The following is a 19,818-nucleotide window of genomic DNA, read 5'->3' as shown; positions in this document are numbered from 1 at the left end:
CTCCTCCCCTTCCCCCTCCAGGTTCCTGAGACCCATCCCTCAAGAAAAGGTGCCACTTGGGAAGGACGGCCTCTATGCACACCACAAACAAACTGAAAAGGCTTGAAATGATCCGTCTCAACAATGGGTGCCCTGTCTCATGCCTCCATAAGGTTTAAGCCCAGCATTGTTCCAGGCCACGTCCCCCCAGCAACCTTTCCCTCCTGGCTGGACGGTTTCCCCACCTGCGGTCCACGCGGGCTTTCTCCCTTTCTCCAAGGGCTTGGGAGGACAGTCTTGACCCGAATGATTTGTGAGCCTGACTCGAAAAAATCAATTGTGGCAAACGGAGCTCAGAGCATCCACAATATGCAAACCCTGTCTGGTGGGGACTGACAGCTCTCTCTGCTTCTGCGCAGCTATTTGCTAGTTTAATGCTTCAGCACCTTTATTGTGTGGTCCCCTCCACCCACCCTGTGACTGTCTTTGTGTGAACTGTGGGCTTTGCTCTTGGGCTCTCCGGGTTTGTTTTGGTTTGGTTTGTCTTGTTTTTCTGAACCTCACCCGGAGGTCAGTGATTCTTAACCTTATTTCAGTTGTGGCTCCTTTTGAGAATGTGATGAAGGATATACATCCATCCCCACAAGACAAAGCGCGCACATGCATGTACACACACGATTTTGCATACAATTTTAGTATGCTCGTGGAAATCTCTCCGTTTGGGTCTTGTCCTACAAAACCATAACTATATAGACCAAGTTGACCCAATATATCAGAGACAAAGTGTACCCTATGTTTTTAAAGTCTTTGTGATGAATGGCTCAGGAGTTCACTGGGGTCGGGTTTTGTGAGACGGCTTCTCAGAAACACACACTGTTGGGGCCAACCCAATGCGTCTCCTCACCCTAGCGATTTTCGTGGTTGGCAGAGTGAAAGATCCAGGCTTCACCTATTTATCTAGAGGAACGCCAACCAGTCCGCAAGTTTTGCCTCAGCGTCCCCTTTTCTACTACCAAAACATAATTTGAATTAGTTCTTTCTTTTGAAAAAATGCGTGAATAGTTTATACTCGATCTTCTGTGCTCATGCCTTTCCTGCATCATACTTCTTTTATCTGGGGGTGAGGAAGAAGGAAACACAATCAGGGTGAGAACATCAAATAGCATCTGTGCAACTGTGTAAGGAGCCACGCTGTCGAAACCCCCATTCTCATGTAGAACAAGTCTTGAGGCGTGAAGAACTTAATGGTGCCGTTATAATTACAGAGGGTCATAATTACTTTTTCATTATGATTGTCCATTAATTTGAGAATGATAGTTTATAAGTGCAGTGGGGCACTTTACGGAGACATTTTTACATTTATATATGGAAAGATAAATCTAAAGAAAATAGTACTTTAAAAACCAGTATCAAAGCCTTCTTGATAACATCTGCTATAACTCCCAAGCCACTCTTTAAGTCTCTTTGGATCAGAAACTTCCTGAGTAAAAGGAGAGTAGGCGGGAAAGAGCAGTAGGTAGAAAGAAATGTTCCGACGTTTTGAAACAAATTCAACACTCCTGAGCATGTGTGCATTCTTCCTGGAGAGCACGAAGCGAGGCTGGAGCGTGAAGGCATGGAAGACTGAGCGGGCAGATGCCTCAGGAAAATACGGGAGCAGAGGCCCAGGGCCCTTCCTGAATCTTAAGAGGGAGGGATCTGGTTGGAACAGGCTGGGGGGCTTTTCCTGGAGCTGTTTCCCAAGCAAGGATGTGGCTTTCTGAAGCTATAACAAGTGCCGGCCCTAGATTTTACTTATTCGGGGCGTGGGTGTCCCCGAAATCCCTCTCTGGAGCTTCTGCTGCAAGCTTTCCTGCTCCTTCCGTCCCACTCCGCTCAGAAATAACTTGCTACCACCCCCGTCCCGCCCCTTGCCTGAGCCATGCGATGGGTCCTGTTGTTCTCCCAACCCCTCTGCCTCCGGCCCTTCCGGGAGCCCATTTCCCTGCTGACATCACCTCTGCCTGCAAGTCCAGGGGTCCTGCTTCCCAGAGCCGAGTTCCTCAGTGAGGCTCCTGTGCGGTTCTCCCACGAGGTTACCTTCAGGCTCCTCATTGGGACCATTTAATGTGCACCGTTCATTTCAGAGAGGTTTCACTGAACGTCTCTCATTCTAACAAAAGTGGCTCACACTTATGGACTGATTTCCAGTCGTTTACTTTTCCGAGGACTTTACGTGAATCTGCTCATGTACACCTCACCGTCACTGGAGATTCCCTTTGCCTATTCTCGAACTTGGTGATAATGAAATAGTATAGCACGGACTCTGTGAGCAGCTTCTTGCGTTCGACGTTAGGTCCGTGAGATTCGCTGACACTGTCGGATGTAACTGTGGTTCACGTTTTCACTGTGCGGCAGAATTCCCACGAGATGACCAGCACAGGGTCTCCCAGCTTCAGTTTACACGAAGACGACTGTGTTACGAGCACAGTAGAGCAATACAGCCTCTGTTCCTATTGAACTCCAGGATTACTCATGCTTGAGTTCTCGACATTTCTGAGAGATGTTTTAATTACAGTTTTAAAATAAAGGTTTAGGGGGCGCCTGGGTGGCGCAGTCGGTTAAGCGTCCGACTTCAGCCAGGTCACGATCTCGCGGTCCGTGAGTTCGAGCCCCGCGTCGGGCTCTGGGCTGATGGCTCGGAGCCTGGAGCCTGTTTCCGATTCTGTGTCTCCCTCTCTCTCTGCCCCTCCCCCGTTCATGCTCTGTCTCTCTCTGTCCCAAAAATAAATAAAAAACGTTGAAAAAAAATTTAAAATAAAGGTTTAGCTAGCAGGGAAGAAGAGGAGAACGTTTACGGGTGGAAACCACTTGTGATTGAGAATGAGCGGGGGAATTCTGAAGCTGTTCTCTGGGCTCCCTCAGTGGAGGGAGACCTTGGGAAAAGAGGGGAAAATCACCTCCGGAAGAGAGGCCGCATTTCCAGAGGGCAGAAAATGTTAGACTTGTAGTTAGTGGTTCCCATTCAGCCCCTCCGGGTTCGCTCCTCAGTACTTAGATCCTATAGGTTTGCTCGCGGCCAGTGTGCCCGTTTCATCCAAACCTCATCTAGATCCGTATAAACAACATTTGAAGACTCAGAAAGGTTGGAGAGTCAGCTTCTCCTGATTATCCCCATTAAACCTAAAGCCCTACTTCTGTAAATTGAAAACCTATGGCTTTGGGGCCCCTGGGTGGCTCAGTTAGACATCTGAGTTTTGATTTCAGCTGAGGTCATGATCCCAGGGTCGTGGGTTCAAGCCCCATGTTGGGCTCTGCACTGGGAGTGGAGTATGCTTATGATTCTCTCTACTTCTCTCTCTGTCCCTCCTCAGCTCGTGCTCTCTCTCAAAAATAAACAAAATAAAAGCTCACAGCTTTGACTGCCAAGATGTGGCCAAATACTTTGTTCACAGGAGAGGAAACATTGGCAATCTGATGAAGCTGCAAAATCATGAGGGGGCTGAGTCAGGACGTCAACAGAACAGAAAAGAACCCAGTAGCTTTTGCCTTTGTTTTACAGGAAAGAAGGAACAACCGTATTCCCCTTAAAAGTTCAGGTAAGGGGTGCCAGGGTGGCTCAGTCGGTTGAGCGTCTGACTTCGGCTCAGGTCGTGATCTCACAGCTCGTGAGTTCGAGCCCCGCATCAGGCTCTGTGCTGACAGCTTGGAGCCTGGAGCCTGCTTCGGATTCTGTGTCTCACCCTCTCTCTGCCCCTCCCCCGCTCATTCTCTCTCTCTCTCTCTCTCTCTCTCTCTCTCTCTCTGTCAAAACTAAATAAACATTCAAAGAGAATTTTTAAAAAAAGTTCAGGTAAAAATGATTGGCTTCCTTTATTCTAGCAGAGTTTCCCCCTTCCTCCAGTTAGATACTTATTTACTGAGCATCTTCTGTGTGTTAAGTCCCGGTAACAGGTGCCATAAGGGACATGAAGGTAAGTGAGAGACATTTCCGTACATCAAAGCATTTATAATTGGGAAGAGTTGGCCAGTCAAACTACAGAGATACAGAAATAAATATGAGGGGGATGAGGACTACAGGAAAGGCACCCGGAAAATGGTACAGGAGCAAAAAGGAGAGACAAATGAAATCAAGTTCAGAACAAAGACTGTGGTGACATTGTCCTTGGCCTCGACGGTGAACGCTGGCTGCAGCGGTGGAGCAGGAAGCAGACTGTACAAGGGAAGAAACAGAGCAGAGCCATGGATACTGGAGAAAATTGGACATATTAGGAGAATGATAAGGAAGAATGCAGCCCTGGGCTTACAGAAGAGAGAGAGTTGACCACTCCTTGTGTGGTCCCCATATACAGGCGAGCGCCCTTCCTCCACAGATTTTTTGTATTTACTTATTGTCTTAGTTTGCTAGGTCAGGTGTCATAAAATTCCACAGACGGGGTTGCTTAAGCAACAGACATTTATTTCAGCACAGTTCTGGAGACTCGGAAGCCTGGGGTCAAGGTGCTGGCAGGGTCAGTTCCTTCCGAGGCTGCTCTCCCTGGTGTCACCCCCTCTTCCTAGAAGGACAGCAGTCATACTGGATTAGGGCCCCCCCCCATATGACCTCATTTTACCTTCCTTACCTATTTAAAGACTCTTCTTGTCTGTCCCCACGCTGAAAGCCCCGGAGATGGCTTCCCTGAACTTCACCTACCTCTCTGTATTCACCTTGAGCACTTTCACCTTCTAGGGAACCACGGGTTAGGGCTTCAACATGTGAATTTGTGGGAGAGGGGCACGATTCAGTCTATGACAGGTATTTTATAACCTGCTTATCCTGAGAGAAGGGGTCCGGTCTTGCTCATGTCTGTAGCCCATGTGCCTCAGCCAACGCCTGGCACAGAAATATTTCTTTACCCACTTTTTGTTAATTTAGAAGTAGGATGCAGGTTATGTAGCTTAGAGTCTGGTGACAGAGAAAAGTTTTAGATGCTAGGGAGAGGTTTAAATATTCTAGAATAAAGAATCGAGGTGGGGTCACATGGTGGGGAGCACTCTTCACAAGAAGCACTCTGTCACTAGGGCAAGGCATTTGTAGGAGAGAAGAAATGGAGGCAGGAAGGCCAGTTTGGGGTCTCTCACCACGGCCCAGGCCGAGGGCACTGATGACCTGTTGGTGGTTGCTTTGGGGGTGGAGATAAGGGCAAGACCCTGTGCAAAGCTCGGGTGTGGCCCCGGTTGGCAGAGGGGAGGAAGGAGGGGGTCCGGGAAGTGCAGGTTGAGAGCTTGATGACTTGAGAGAGCTCCATTCAAGTCAAGAGCCAGTGCTCAAGGTGAATACAGAGAGGCAGGTGAACTTCAGGGAAGCCACCTCCGGGGCTTTCAGCGTGGGCACAGACAGAAAGGTTTTGTTAGTCCCCTTCCCAACAGACACTTGGAAACGGGGGCTGTTGTCTGAGGACAAGCATCAGAGCGAGCTGTGTGGCAGATGCCGCTTGGTCTGTTCTCTCTGGTGTCTGCAGTCCAGTTCCCGGCCCGTATATGATGCTCAACAAACATTGGCTGAAGGAAGGAAATAGTGACCGGGGAGTGAACTGCACTGCAGGGAGGTGGGTGATTGTTAAAGTCAGGGGCACCAGAGGAGGGAAAACAGAAGCGAAGTCTCGGGAAATATAGTCTCCTTTACTGACTATGCATACATTATGGGAAACACAAGGTAATTCTCAAAATCAAATAGAGAAAAAAACCCGCCTCTGTATCTACAAAAAATACAGGCTTTCTGGAGTCACGGGAGAAAATTAACAATATGTTATCCCAACAAATAGCAACACCTAGTGACCAGTCCTGAAACAACATGGGGTCTTTTCAGGTGAAGTTCCTTAGGATTTTCACAGCACTCGTGGGAGGAAGGAAAGTGATGAGAACTGGCCAGTTCTGCTGGTGGCAGTGATATTTGTACAGCACTTAAGTTTTTTATTAAAAAAATTTTTTTTAATGTTCATTTTTTATTAAGAGACAGAGAGAGACACACAGGATGAGCAGGGGAAGGACTGAGAGATGGAGAGACACAGAATCCAAAGCAGGCTCCAGGCCCCAAGCTGTCGGCACAGAGCCCAACGCGGGGCTCGAACTCACAGACGGCGAGATCGTGACCTGAGCCGAAGTCAGACGCTTAACCGACTGAGCCACCCAGGCGCCCCTAATAATTTACTGAACAGTCTCCTCTGCCCTATTTCACCTGGTGACTGAGACAGATATAGTTGAATGAAGTCGAGACTGACGTGGCAAAGAGGGTTGGGGTCTGGGCCTCCTGCCTTTGCTCTCGGTCACACAAATGGTGTGTGACAGGAATGGGCATTCCCCTCAGCAATGTTTTTTTCTTTCGTTTTAAAAAAATATATTGTTTGTTTGTTTTACATCCAAGTTAGTTAGCATCTAGTACAATAATGATTTCAGAAGTAGACTCCAGTGGTTCATCCCCTACGTATAACACCCAGTGCTCATCCCAGCAAGTGTCCTCCTTAATGCCCATCCCCCACTTTTAGCCCATCCCCCCACCCACAGCCCCTCCAGCAACCCTCAGTTTGTTCTCTGTATTTAAGAGCCTCTTCTGTTTTGTCCCCCTCCCTGTTTTTATATTATTTTTGCTTCCCTTCCCCCATGTTCATCTGTTTTGTCTTAAATTCCACATGTGAGTGAAGTCATAGGATAATTATCTTTCTCTAATTCTGCATAATACACTCTAGTTCCATCCACATTGTTGCAAATGGCTCCAACTCACAAACCACAAGATCATGATCTGAGCCAAAAGTCGGATGCTCAACCAACTGAGCCACCCAGGCGCCCCAGGTCCTTTATAGATTTTGGATACTAAACCTTTATCTGATATATCTTTTGCAAATATCTTCTCCCATTCCATCAGTTGCCTTTTAGTTTTGCTGATTGTTTCCTTTGCCGTGCAGAAGCTTTTTATCCTGATGAGGTCCCAATATTTGTATTTATTTCCCTTGCCTCTGGAGATGTGTTGAGTAAGAAGTTACCATGGCTGAGGTCAAAGAGGTTTTTGCCTGCTGTCTTCTCTAGGATTTTGATGGCTTCCTGTCTTGGTTTAGGTCTTTCATCCATTTTGACTTTATTTTTGTGTATGGTGTCAGAGAATGGTCCAGATTCATTCTGCATGTTGCTGTCCAGTTTTCCCGACACTATTTGCTGAAGAGACTGTCTTTATTCCATTGGATATTCTTTCCTGTTTTGCCAAAGATTAATTGGCCTTACATTTATGGGTCCATTTCTGGGTTGTCTCTTCTGTTCCATTGATCTATGTGTCTGTTTTTTTGTGCCAGGACCGTACTGTCTTGATGATTACAGCTTTGTAACACATCTTGAAGTTCGGAATTGTGATGCCTTTAGGCTTGGTTTTCTTTTTCAGAATTGCGTTGGCTATTTGGGGTCTTTTCTGGTTCCATACACATTTTAGGGTTGTTTGTTCTAGCTCTATGAAGAGTGCTGGTGTTATGTTGATAGGGACTGCATTGAATATGTAGACTGCTTTGAGTAGTATTGACATTTTAACAATATTTGCTCTTCCAGTCCATGAGCAAGGAATATTTTTCCTTTTTTTGTGTGTGTCTTCTTCAATTTCTTTCATAAGTCTTCTATAATTTTCAGTGTATAGGTTTTTCACCTCTTTGGTTAAGTTTATTCCTAGGTATTTTATGGTTTTTGGTGCAACTGTAAATGGGATCGATTCCTTGATTTCTCTTCCTGCTGCTTCATTATTGGTGTATAGAAATGCAACAGATTTCTGTGCACTGATTTTATATCCTGCGACTTTGCTGAATTCATGGATCAATTCTAGCAGTGTTTGGTGGAATCTTTTGGGTTTTCCACATAGAGTATCATGTTGTCTGCAAAGAGTGAAAGTTTCACTTCCTCCTTGCCGCTGTGTATGCTTTTCATTTCTTTGTGTTGTTTGACTGCAGCCCAAACTGCTGTCTTGTCCTGTTACTTCTATGGAGAAATGGACTTTACTGTCCTTTGTTACACATACCATTTAAGCCTGAGCTTCTCCCATGGATACGTGAGACACACGTTACTGTTATTAAACTCGTGTTTTTCTCTTGCCTAATCAGTCTTTATTACTGAGCCCCAGCCAAGAACCTGAGATGGGTGGAAGGAAATGTTTTCCTCTCTTACAGTATTTAAAGCAGGTCGTATTAGGGGACACAGGCTGACTGTCACTTTCATGCTTCTGAGCTGTCCCCAACCTTTGGGCAACCTCAAAAGTTAGGAGCAGCAACAGAATCCATTTACTAGAACTAAGGATAGAGTGAGGAGTAGGATTCGGGGTTCAGGAATAGGACAGAAACCTTGGTGTCAAAGGCAGAAGAATCCTGAGGCTGGGCTCTCAGGGTCTCTCCCAGACAGACTCAGCTTTCAAAAACCCTGATTGTGCAATTTCCTTGCTCAGAAACATTATGTGGTCCATGGTGCCAGCCATGGTCTCGTCCTCAAAGCTGCACCATTGCACTCACTCGACTTGTGCTGCAGGACCCTGGACTTTGCAAACTGCTTTTCTTTGTTTGCCAGGTGGCTCTGAGCTTGGCTCTGCCGAGCGGGCAAAGCGGTGAGAGACTGGATGGCCAGAAGAAAGAAGGGATTTCCCCTCTCCCTCTGCATCCTGTCCTGCTAGTATGGCTCTAACGGCCTTTCCTCCTCAGCTCCCAGCCCCAGAACATCCCCGTAACTCAGGGACACCAGTGCCCAGGGTCTGAGTCTCAATTCTGCCAGACTCCTCTTCCAAAACTCTGGTTTTTCTTTAACTGCTAAAATACACACAACACGGAATTTACCATTGTAACCATTTTTTTGTTTGTTTAAAGGTGGTGCTGTTGACCTCTGGTCTAATTCGTTTTTTTTTTTTAATTTTTTTTTAATGTTTATTTATTTTTGAGAGAGAGAGAGAGAGAGAGAGGGAAACACAGAATCTGAAGCAGGCTCCAGGCTCTGAGCTGTTAGCACAGAGCCTGACGCAAGGCTCAAGCTCGTGAAGTGCAAGATCATGACCTGAGCCGAAGTTGGACGCTTAACCAACTGAGCCACCCAGGTGCCCTGACATATTTGAAATATTGAAATACACTGCTAAATCACCTTTCAGAAAGGAGTTACCAATTTCATCCAGCCACAGTGTCTAAGAATGTCATTTTCCTCACATTTCCTAACTTTGGTTATTTTTTTTAATAAAATATTTATCACTATGACTGCAAAAAATGGTATCTCATTGGTATTTACATTTTTCTCATTAGCACATAGGATGAAATATCTCCACGAAAAATACGAAATTTGTTCATCATGAACATTAGCTCAAACTAGAAAAGATTGTTGCATAGGAAAATAACAATTACCTACTATTTAAATATTGCTATAGGCTTACCTATCAGAATCTTTATTTTCTGTAATAGCCAATCGATGGTTATCAGTTTTTCCATTCTGTCTTTGTGGAATTAATCCAGCAGCCACAGCACCATGTATGTTTTCTGATACTTCCATGTCACTTCCTCTGTGCTTCTTTTTTTCTTCAACCTTTAATGGAACTTGATACTAAAGGTAATTGTTACTTTAGTCAGTAAAAAGTTTTTTCATTCATTTTATCAGTTGACAGTTTGTCGTAGATTCAATGGAGGAAAATATTCTGTGTTTACTTTATCATTACAAGTAATTGTAATTTTTATAAACTCGGCTTCATTTCTGTTGGAATTAAAAAAAAAAAAAAGCAGAAGTTACCAAAATTTCTAAAAGGGCTTTCTTAATTTTGTACTCTTACTCATATCCACACTTTGCTACCGAGAATTCCCCACCCACCCCCACCCCATCTGACCAAGAGATACAAAGAAATAAAAAGACAAGAGACAAAATTTGTCCTTTTCTTTCCTTACCACCTGGGATTTACACAACAGCCAGGTTTAAAACATGTGACATGGAGGTGCTCCTGTAACAAAACCAGGAAGCTTTCCTCTTTCTGCACGGAGCTATTCTTTCCCTGACTGCCTTTTACAATTCTTTTTCTTTGGGATCCTAAGGTTCTCAACAAAAGTGACAGTGTCCCCTAAAATTTATGAACCAAAGTTTGCCACAACACAAAAGGAACAAAGTGAAACAGACGTTAGGGTGGAATTCTGGGAAAGTAGTAATGCTCTCCGAATCTCACATTCAATAACCATAAAACTTTATAGGGAGAGGGTATAAAAGTAATGATCACCTTTAATCCCATTTACTACTGATAATGCGAGTAAAACTCAAAAAGGTTAAATGATTCGTCCCAAGTTCCTAAAGTGGCATTCCCTAGCATTTTATGGCACCAAAAGAGACGATACAATCCTTGAATGCTGAATCAGAGAAATTACCACAAATTCATTAAATTAGTCAGATGCATGAAAAGTGTGACTTTCGCACAGTAAATTAATACCTTGATAGGGGACGCGGAGATTAGCTACTTATTCTTTTAAAGGAGGGTATCTCTAGATTTTGTCTATTTCTAAAGTCCACACATCTCAAAACTCAGTTTTCTCCCTTGGAGTTAAATGCTGAAGGTTTGCTGAAGGTTTATGCTACCTACATGGTAAAAATCATACAGGCCAGGGGCGCCTGGGTGGCTCGGTCGGTTGAGCGTCCGACTTCAGCTCAGGTCATGATCTCGCGGTTCGTGAGTTCCAGTCCCGCATCGGGCTCTGTGCTGACAGCTTGGAGCCTGAAGCCTGTTTCCGATTCTGTGTCTCCCTCTCTCTCTCTGACCCTCCCCTGTTCATGCTCTGTCTCTCTCTCTCTCTCAAAAATAAATAAACGTTTAAAAAAATCATACAGGCCAAAAGGTATCATACTTTATTGAACATAAAGTGAAGGTTTGACTCAACAGAAACATGAGAATGATGATTAAAAAATGTGGAAAAAAGGGGTTGACAATACAAATAGCTGTTATTAAGCCTATCTCAAAGGGGTCATGTCGAAATTCTAAGTTCCAAGATTGTGAGTAAAGCAGACAAGACTGCATATATTTGTGGAGAATAAGCTTAGGAATTCCCTGAGCCTGCACTGATGGGTTAACCAGGTGTAAAAAATTGCAAAGCCATAGGATGCTCACACCCAAGTTTGGGTAAACAAGATTAGGTATCTAGGTATAGAGAGGGCGGGGCAAAGGCTCCAAGACCAAGGTGTGAGAGGTAAACAAGATTAGATATTCAGGAGGACACACTCCCCAATTTAGTACTATGGCAGAAAGCTGCTTTCACAGGAAGGAAGGACCAAATGAGGTAAACAGGTAAATAGGGCTATAGGCTGTAGGCTGCAGGGTGAAGATGCCCAGAGGGGAGCTAATTGGCAAAAGAAAGGTGCCTTGTGGATCCTGAGGCAGCATCTGTCTTCTCCCCTAGACTAGTTAAGATAAACAGAGAAGGTGCCTCAGGTCGGCTGTTAACAACCATCTGCCAGGGGCCAGGATTTTGTTTTATATTGACCCAAACCCCTAACACCCTATATCTTCAAACCCCCTTTCCCTCATGCCCATGAGTTCATGTTCACAGATTGTCTCTTTGTGCACGTCCATCACCATGTTTCGAAGCCTTCTGATCCTAATAAAAACAGAGCAAGGACCCTTAATCGGGGCTCGTGTGTTCTCCGGGACACTAGCTGTCTCTCCCATTGTAATCCTGCATCTCGCTGCTGTCTTGCTAGACAAGCAAGAACCCTAGACCCAGAGTCTACAGACACATACTGAAGCAATACATAGATTGCTTTAGCTAGGAACATTTGTTTATATTCCTTTTCTTAGTTATTGCTTCTTTCCCATTTTATTGTTTATGGAAATGCAATTTATATTTAAGTCAATATATGTTTTAAAAACCTGGAGATTATTATGTTTTTTAAGCAGTTTCCTTATGGTTATTCTGGTTCGTGAGGTCACATGGTACTTATATAGCTAAGTTAGTTTACCAGTTCATATACTACTTGGAAGACTGACACAGAAACTGTAAGGAAAACAAACCATAAGAATGTTTCCCTGAACTCCTATTTGTTAGATAGCAGAAATAATCTATTTCCAGACACAATTACTTATTTAGACAATTCCATTGTATGCACACTCTTGTTCTCTTGAGTGGAAAATCAGAATGGATCAGATAATTGCTAAAGAGAAAAAACAAGAGTAACAGCAAGGCGGACCTCCTTCTCTTTTGGAGGTTGAACTTTCTCTCTTCCCAAAGACAGGAACTCTACTTGAGACATGCCTATCTCATTCTTAAACCTTTGCATATCTTGATGTAATTCTTCACTTAGATGTACTTCAGATGCTGGAAAACTAGATGCTGAAGAAGAACTCACGATTTCTAATTCAGAATCAATACTTTTGTAGTTAGGAGTACTGTCATTATCTGCATATAAAGGCTTCTGGAAAAAAGTCTTGTACTGGTTTTGTTTTCTCGTGTTTGTGACAGCAGAAATATCATGCCTTTTGGTTTGAACCATGTGTTTCATCACATCGCAGCAGACAATCCACAAATCAAAAAGGCTCTCTGAATCACTAGACTGAGGTCTAATTTACAATTGGTGGTATTTTGGTCCATATTTTTTGCAATTTGCATGTCAAACTCTCGGTCTTCCTTCACTTTAAATGTAACTAGTGGTTTCCTTGCTTTTTTATTTTCCAGATCATTTTAAAAATCCTCGTTGTTAAAAAGATGCTCAATGTCTGGTTTGTTCTCATTTTCATAGTCTGATTTACTTTCTTTCTTTCTGTAATATGAAATTTATTGTCAAATTGGTTTCCATACAACACCCAGTGTTCATCCCAACAGGTGCCCTCTTCAATGCCCATCACCCAGCCTCCCCTCCCTCCCATCCCCCATCAATCCTCAATTTATTCTCAGTGTGTAAGAGTATCTTATGGTTTGGCTCTCTTCCTAAGGTTTTTTTTGTTTTGTTTTCACTTCCCCTCCCCCATGGTCTTCTGTTAAGTTTCTCGGGATCCACAAAAGAGTGAAAACATATGGTATCTGTCTTTCTCTGTATGACTTATTTCACTTAGCATCACACTCTCCAGTTCCATCCACATTGCTACAAAAGGCCATATTTCATTCTTTCTCATGGCCAAGTAGTATTCCATTGTGTATATAAAGCACAATTTCTTTATCCATTTGTCAGGTGATGGACATTTAGACTCTTTCCATAAATTTGGCGATTGTTGAAAGTGCTGCTATAAACATTGGGGTACAAGTGCCCCTACACATCAGCACTCCTGTATCCCTTGGGTAAATTCCTAGCAGTGCTATTGCTGGGTCATAGGGTAGACCTATTTTTCATTTTTTGAGGAACCTCCACACTGTTTTTCAGAGTGGCTGCACCAGTTTGCATTCCCACCAACAGTGCAAGAGGGTTCTTGTTTCTCCACATCCTCGCCAGGATCCATAGTCTCCCGATTTGTTCATTTACCCACTCTTGACTGGTGTGAGGTGATATCTTAGTGTGGTTTTGATTTATATGTCCCTGATGATTTGCTTTCTTTTAAAGAAAGCTTAGAAGATGACTGGCGAGCATATTCTGGGGACCCAGAGTATGAATAAGAGAGAATGACATTTTCAAGACTAGGCTCATTTTGTTCAGGAAATGCCTGAAATACTACCGAGACAGACACTCCAAATGCATCTTCTTCCTCACAATCAACTACAGTATCTGTCCAATTCAAAGGTATTTCCTTTCAGTTGGTTCCTTCTTAGAGTGACTCCGTGGTGGTTCTTCAAGATGAGTAGGAATGCTGTATTATTAACAAATTTCAACAACTTCAGCTTTCATTCACTGGTGATGAGTTTTAAGCTATTTTTCCAGTCTAATTTGTCTTATTTGATCCACATTTCCTCAAAGTTTTGCATAGAAGCATGTCTTAAATATACAGATATATCATGCTCCCTATCACATTCCTTATTCATTGCTGGTTCTTGAGTCATTTTTTGCAGTTGCAAAAACGGATGGTTAATTTCCTTGTTTTGATTTTCACATGTCTTTTCTGCCAGGATACATGTTTGTAAAAACACCTTATCCTTAAGTAATCAAGTATGGACAAAGAAAAATGAGAAAATAATTACAATTTAACTGTTAACTTTCTTAACCTATGTTTAGCTGTTCCCAAGTTACTGGATTGTAACTTCCTGTAAGAAGTGAAAACTAACTTGCCTTAGCCTAAGGCAGAAGAAAAATATGACTCATAAACTTAACCTTGTCAGTTTTTGGAACTAAAAAATCCATTACGTGTTAAATCGACCAAAAAATAAGTTAGATGATTTTTAATGTCATAAACCTTAAAAACTATTTAGCTTACCATCCCTTATAACGAGCACTAAAGTACATTTGAGTACTTTTTAAAGATTAATAACTAGAGAATTGGAAAACTTTAAACTATTAGCAGCCAAATCAATTAATATCAAAGAGAAAGAAATGCGCTGGCAGTGTGAATCGGCTTAAGATCCTCTCTCTCCCCTGCCCTCACCGACCCACGTGCTCTGTCCTCTCTCTGTCAAAAGAAATAATTAAAAGAGAAAGTAATCATAAGGAACAGAAAATACATTTACAGGATAGTACTCTATTTATTGAAAAATATCTGTGTGTAAGTGGACTCCCACAGTACAAACCCACCTGGTTCAAGGGTCAACTGTATACCTATATGATGTCTCCTCTAAGAGATTACCAGAACTTAACATAGTGTCAAATTAGAAAATCAAAAACAGATTCCTACTTTCCCATTCTTTTCTGGACCCTACGACCATTTTATTGGCCTTCAGACATCTTCACATTTAAAACAAATATTCTTGGGGGGCCTGGGTGACCTAGTCGATTAGGCGCCCAACTTTGGCTCAGCTCATGTTCTCACAGTTCATGAGTTCGAGTCCTGCATTGGGCTCCTTGCTCTCAGTGCAGAGCCTGCTTCGGATCTTCCGTCCCCCCACCCCGCTCTCAACAATAAACAAACATTCACCAAACAAAGTATCCTCAATATATAGTAAGTCACTAAGAGCCACTGTGATCATTTTGTCTTCTATTTCTATAGCACGCTTTACAGTTTACAAAACGTTGCCACATTTGTTCATTCCATATAACCAAGAGATGGGTATTAGTGCCATTTTTAGGAACGAGGTCATTGACATTCAAGCAAGTTTTTCCAAGATCCCACAGCTAGGAAGTGACGGAACCAAGATGCTAGCATGTCTTTTGATTTCAAACACAGTGCTTGTAGCATTATGCAGCAGCTGCCTGAGCCTAAGAGATCAGGACCTTTTCACCTCCTTCCCTAGTTGTCACCTTAGAATAGGTCATCATTACTTTACTTACATTACCACAAGTAGGACTGCGAAGTTATTTTAATTATCCAAAATGGGTTTTACTTATTGAAGCACCACTAAACCAAACTGTGGTCATCATAACCCAATGTTCCTTGTAGATCTACTTGACAATCCAAATACATTATCATCAAGTCCCAGGCCTTATCTTTGGAAGGTTCAAGTAGTAAACATCATAATCCAAACTCTTTCTGGATGTCAGTAGGAGTCTGACACATGATCCCGTATACACCACAGGATCATACACTTGGCCATAGGTTGACCTAGAGTAATTCTTTAGCGTTTCAGATAACTTAACTTCAAAACCCAAACTCATTCCCTCCAAGCCTTCGTTTTCTGCACTAATACTACACAACTTTCATTACGTCTGCAAATTAGCAGAACTCTACTATGCTGTATGCTCATAATTAACACATAATTATTTTATCATATATAGGAAAACATAGAAGGAAATCGTTTCTGTGGGCAAATGCAGAGATGAGAGAGTGAAGTCAAAGCATCTCTTGGACGTTTTAACATCACTCCATGCTTATACTTAAAAATAAGAAGAAGACAGTACCTCAGGAAGAGAAGGTGATTCTACATCTTCCTCTTCTCCTAATTCTAATGCTAACATCATATCTAGAGAATACGGTCACAGATAAATTAATGAAAACATGTGTTACTATGAACTTTAAACACATACACAAGTCTATCTCCATTCATGAATATTTCAATAAAATAAAAGCAATAGCAGAAAAGATGTTCAGGGGGTTCAAGATTTTCCAGAAGTAAAAGGGGGTCGTACTTGGGATACTTATAAAGAAAGATAGCAACAGAAAAATATCTTCACGAAAAAAGGATAATATATTTGGATCTACATACTTTCAGATTTTTCTCATACTAGCATTGAATCATAGGAAAACAACTCACAGAGATTCACTAGCTTACCACTTCTGTAATTTTTATGCACTCCACCAGCAGAAGTCACACTGTCATTAAACTGTTTGCTCTGGTGGCATATTTTCAATAATACCAACACCATCTTCCTTTGCTTCCATCGCTGACTTTGCTGTTCCTTCCTAGAAAAACAGCACAAAACAAAAACCCAACTTCAGAAAAACATCACATTAATTCATTTAGTCATGCACTCACCCACTCAGACAAGCACATACTGTATCTGTCAAGCCACAGCCACGATCCGGGGAGGAGCTGGAAATGGAAATAAAAGAAAGAGTCTGTTCTATATGCTAGTAGTGGTAGAGATGCATGAAAACAGGTAAGGACAGAAAAATACCATCCTCTAGTTCTACAAGGGAAGTGAATAACATACAGTGAACGCACAAAGGAGGAAACACGTACATTTGGGAAGCTCAGCAAACGCTGGGAAGACAGGGCTGTATCTTAAAAGACAAAGTGCACGGGGAGGGTGTGAAGGGCATTCTAGAAGGAGCAAAAGGATCAAGTGTGAAATAACACAGTAAGTGACAACACCTATGCAATATGGCAAACCTGGAACAGAGTTATTGGGAATGGGATAGACAGATATTACTGGAACATCAGGACGAAGCCAAAAAAAAAAAAAAAAAGAGCAGTGTTATGCTAGAACATGAATTTTCTCCTTCAGGTACTGGGGATCCATTGAATAAGCAGAGGAGTGACATTGTCCCAAGTATATTTTAGAAAGGTCACTCTGGCAGCAATGGAGGATGAACGTAAAGACAGCAAAACCAGAAGAGCACTGCAAAATATAGGTGAGCGAGTGAATTACAGGAATAACATATGAAAAATGGTAAGCAGGTACAGACTATCGAATGTGGTGAGTGACAGCATGCGGTCATTTCAGGGAAGTTCGGAGTCCAGGACTTTTCCTGTTTCAGGAATGCTATTTATTAGACTAGGGAACACAAATGACAGAGCAGATTACAAAGAGTCAGGAAAGAGGAAAGGGAAAGCGTCAGAAACAATGTCTTTAAACGAGGGCATATTAAATTTAAAGTACCCAGTGGACGTAGGAAGAAAATGTTAGGGCCGCCTGGATGCCTCAGTCAGTTAGCACCTGACTCTTGATTTTGGCTCCGGGCACGATCTCACAGTTCATGGGTTCAAGCCCCCCATCTGGTTCTGCGCTGACAGTGCAGGGTCTGCTTGGGATCTTCTCTCTCTCCCTCTGTCTCTCTGCCCCTCCCCACTTGTGCTCTCTCTGTCTCTCTCTCCAATTAATAAATGAATAAACTTAAAAAAAACAAAAAGACAGAAAATTCAGATCAATACAGTTCAATTAAGAAAAAAGCCCATCATAAATATCTATAAAACATATTGAACTGATATAATAATGCAAACCTACACAGAACTCTGAAGTTGTGAAAAGGAAAGTAAAAGGAGGCGGGAGGAGTTAAGATGGCAGAGGAGGGGGATCAGAATTTCCTTGTCCCTCAAACACAGCAGTATTGAGGTCATAGCACTTGGAATGCCAGAAATACAGGTTGCAGAAGGACAGGAAAATCTCCACAAGTGCAGACAGACAGCTTGGCGGGACAGAAGTGTGTGTATGTGAACTGGAAGAAATAAAATGGGCAGCACAGGCATAGAGTGGGGGAAGCCCTTTGGTGGAGAAATGAAAGGAAGATAGAGAGAGAGGCTGTGGGAAGTGTATTTGGATAAGAGAAAACCTGTCCGGACCACAGACCAAGGAGAGGTCCAGAGAGCCAGTTTCTACTTTGCAAAACGGCCGTAGAGGCTAAAAAACAGAATTTTCAAGGTTTCCAGACTTTCTCTAGACCAGAGCTGCCACCTCCCATGCCTGGTGGGGAGGGAGCCGCCCCTAGGCTTGGTAGCAATCTCAGGGCTACACTGGGAGACCTTGAGTATGGTGGAACACCTTGAGTACGGTGGAAAGAGGAGGTATTGCCCTGCCCAAGGGAAAAAGACCCTGCAGGCACGAGCCAGAGGCCCTCTGTCCACTGGGCAGAGTGGCGCAACTCCACTACCAGGTCCGAGCCAAGTGGGATCCTACAAGGTTTTGAATCCCAGCTCAGTGCTCAGGGAGCACAGGAGACTGTGCAGCAGGGCAAGCCGGCCCCCCAGGCTATTCTGTGAGGATGGCCTAAACGGTGAGTTTTGAGACACCTCGTGTGGGCAGGAGAGTTTGGGAGGTCGCCATTTCTCTCCCCATGACCTACATCGTGGGGCTTCAGGGAACGGACAGTGAGCCTCCGTGGAGGCAGGCCCATTACACCAAACCCTGCCTCTCTGTGCCTGGTAACTGCTTCTCTATGGGAGTGAGACTGACACTGATGGGACCAGACAACCCCTCCCCCAGACCAGCACAGCCACCAGTCGCAGGCACCAACAGACAACTCTCCTCTGGTTTTGTATCTGAGTTTGTTTGTTTGTTTTCATTTTAATTATTCTTTTTTTCTTTTCTTTTCTAATGTTTATTTCTTTATTTTGAGCGAGAGAGTGAGTGATCAAGCAGGAGAGGTGCAGAGAGAAGGAGAGAGAGAGAGAATCCGAGCAGGATCCATGCTCTCACTGCAGAACCTGGTGGGGGTTTCAAACCCACCAACAGCGACAACATGACCTGAGCCAAATTCAAGAGTCGGACGCTTCATCAAATGAGCCTCCCAGGCGCCCATCTTTTCTTTCCTTTTCTGTCCCTTTCTCCTCTTTTCCCTTTTTTGTCTTTCTACTCTCCTCTTTCCTCTTCTCCCGTTGGAATCAGCCTAGTAGTCTCGAGTTGATTTTCAGTCAAAGCTAATTATATATATATATATATTTTTTTTTTTTTTCTCTCTTTGTTCCTCTGTTCTGATTGTTTGTTTGATTGGGCATTTTCTCTATACTTTTCCAGACCCCCTTCTTCATTTTCCTCCCTCTCTTTCTGGATTAAGCCCTAGAGCTCCTTTGAGTCACTGCCTGTTCTTTTTTCCCACTCCTGTCATTTCCCTCTTTGTTTGGGCTAAGGATTCCTCACCACCCTCTTCTCCTCTTTTCCAGGATTACTTCAACAAACAAATCAAAGCACACCTGGTGGAAGGCCCAAGCCACCACTCCAAGTAGCGAGAAAAGCAGCCAAAGACGCACCAAAAGAGTGCACACAACACACTCCAAAAACACTTGTTCAACTGCCAGGCCCTGGACCGTGTAGGACCCCTTTTTAATATAGTAGTACCCGCAGGTGTGGGACACAGAACAAGCTATTAAAACACATAAAGGGCAGGAATCTAGCCAAAACGACAAAATCGAAGAATTCTGCTCAAAAAAAATTCCAGGACGAAAGGACAGCCAGAGAAGTGCTCAAAAGAGACAGAAACAATATATCTGAGCACGTTTTTGGAAGAACACTCATAAGACGCATAGCTGGGCTTGAAACCAAGCATAGAAGACAGCAGACAATCTACTGTTTCAGAGATCAAGGACCTAAGGAATCGTCACGATGAATGCTGAAAATAAAATGTAAACGAGATACAAAATAAATTGGATGCAGTGACAGCAAGGATGGGAGAAGAAGCAGAATCGGTGA

General features: G+C 43.3%; 1 protein-coding gene across 1 annotated transcript in view; it reads right to left on the bottom strand.

Annotated features, from left to right (window-relative positions):
- Nucleotides 1-3,687: 3,687 nt before the first annotated feature.
- Nucleotides 3,688-19,818, bottom strand: part of LOC105259913 (serine/arginine repetitive matrix protein 2-like) — a 37,312-nt gene continuing 21,181 nt past the window's right edge. Inside the window, exons 8-11 of the mRNA XM_045049253.1 lie at nucleotides 16,245-16,375; nucleotides 15,874-15,935; nucleotides 9,371-9,537; nucleotides 3,688-4,171 (exon numbers count right to left, since the gene is read on the bottom strand). Of these exons, the coding sequence (XP_044905188.1) occupies nucleotides 4,033-4,171; nucleotides 9,371-9,537; nucleotides 15,874-15,935; nucleotides 16,245-16,375 (499 nt within the window). The 3' untranslated portion in view covers nucleotides 3,688-4,032. The remainder of the gene's footprint in view (nucleotides 4,172-9,370; nucleotides 9,538-15,873; nucleotides 15,936-16,244; nucleotides 16,376-19,818) is intronic.

The sequence above is a fragment of the Felis catus genome, chromosome F1, assembly GCF_018350175.1.
Source record: "Felis catus isolate Fca126 chromosome F1, F.catus_Fca126_mat1.0, whole genome shotgun sequence".
Taxonomy (NCBI): Eukaryota; Metazoa; Chordata; class Mammalia; order Carnivora; family Felidae; genus Felis; species Felis catus.
Note: the sequence above shows the minus strand (reverse complement) of the source record. Positions and strands in the feature narration are given on the sequence as shown.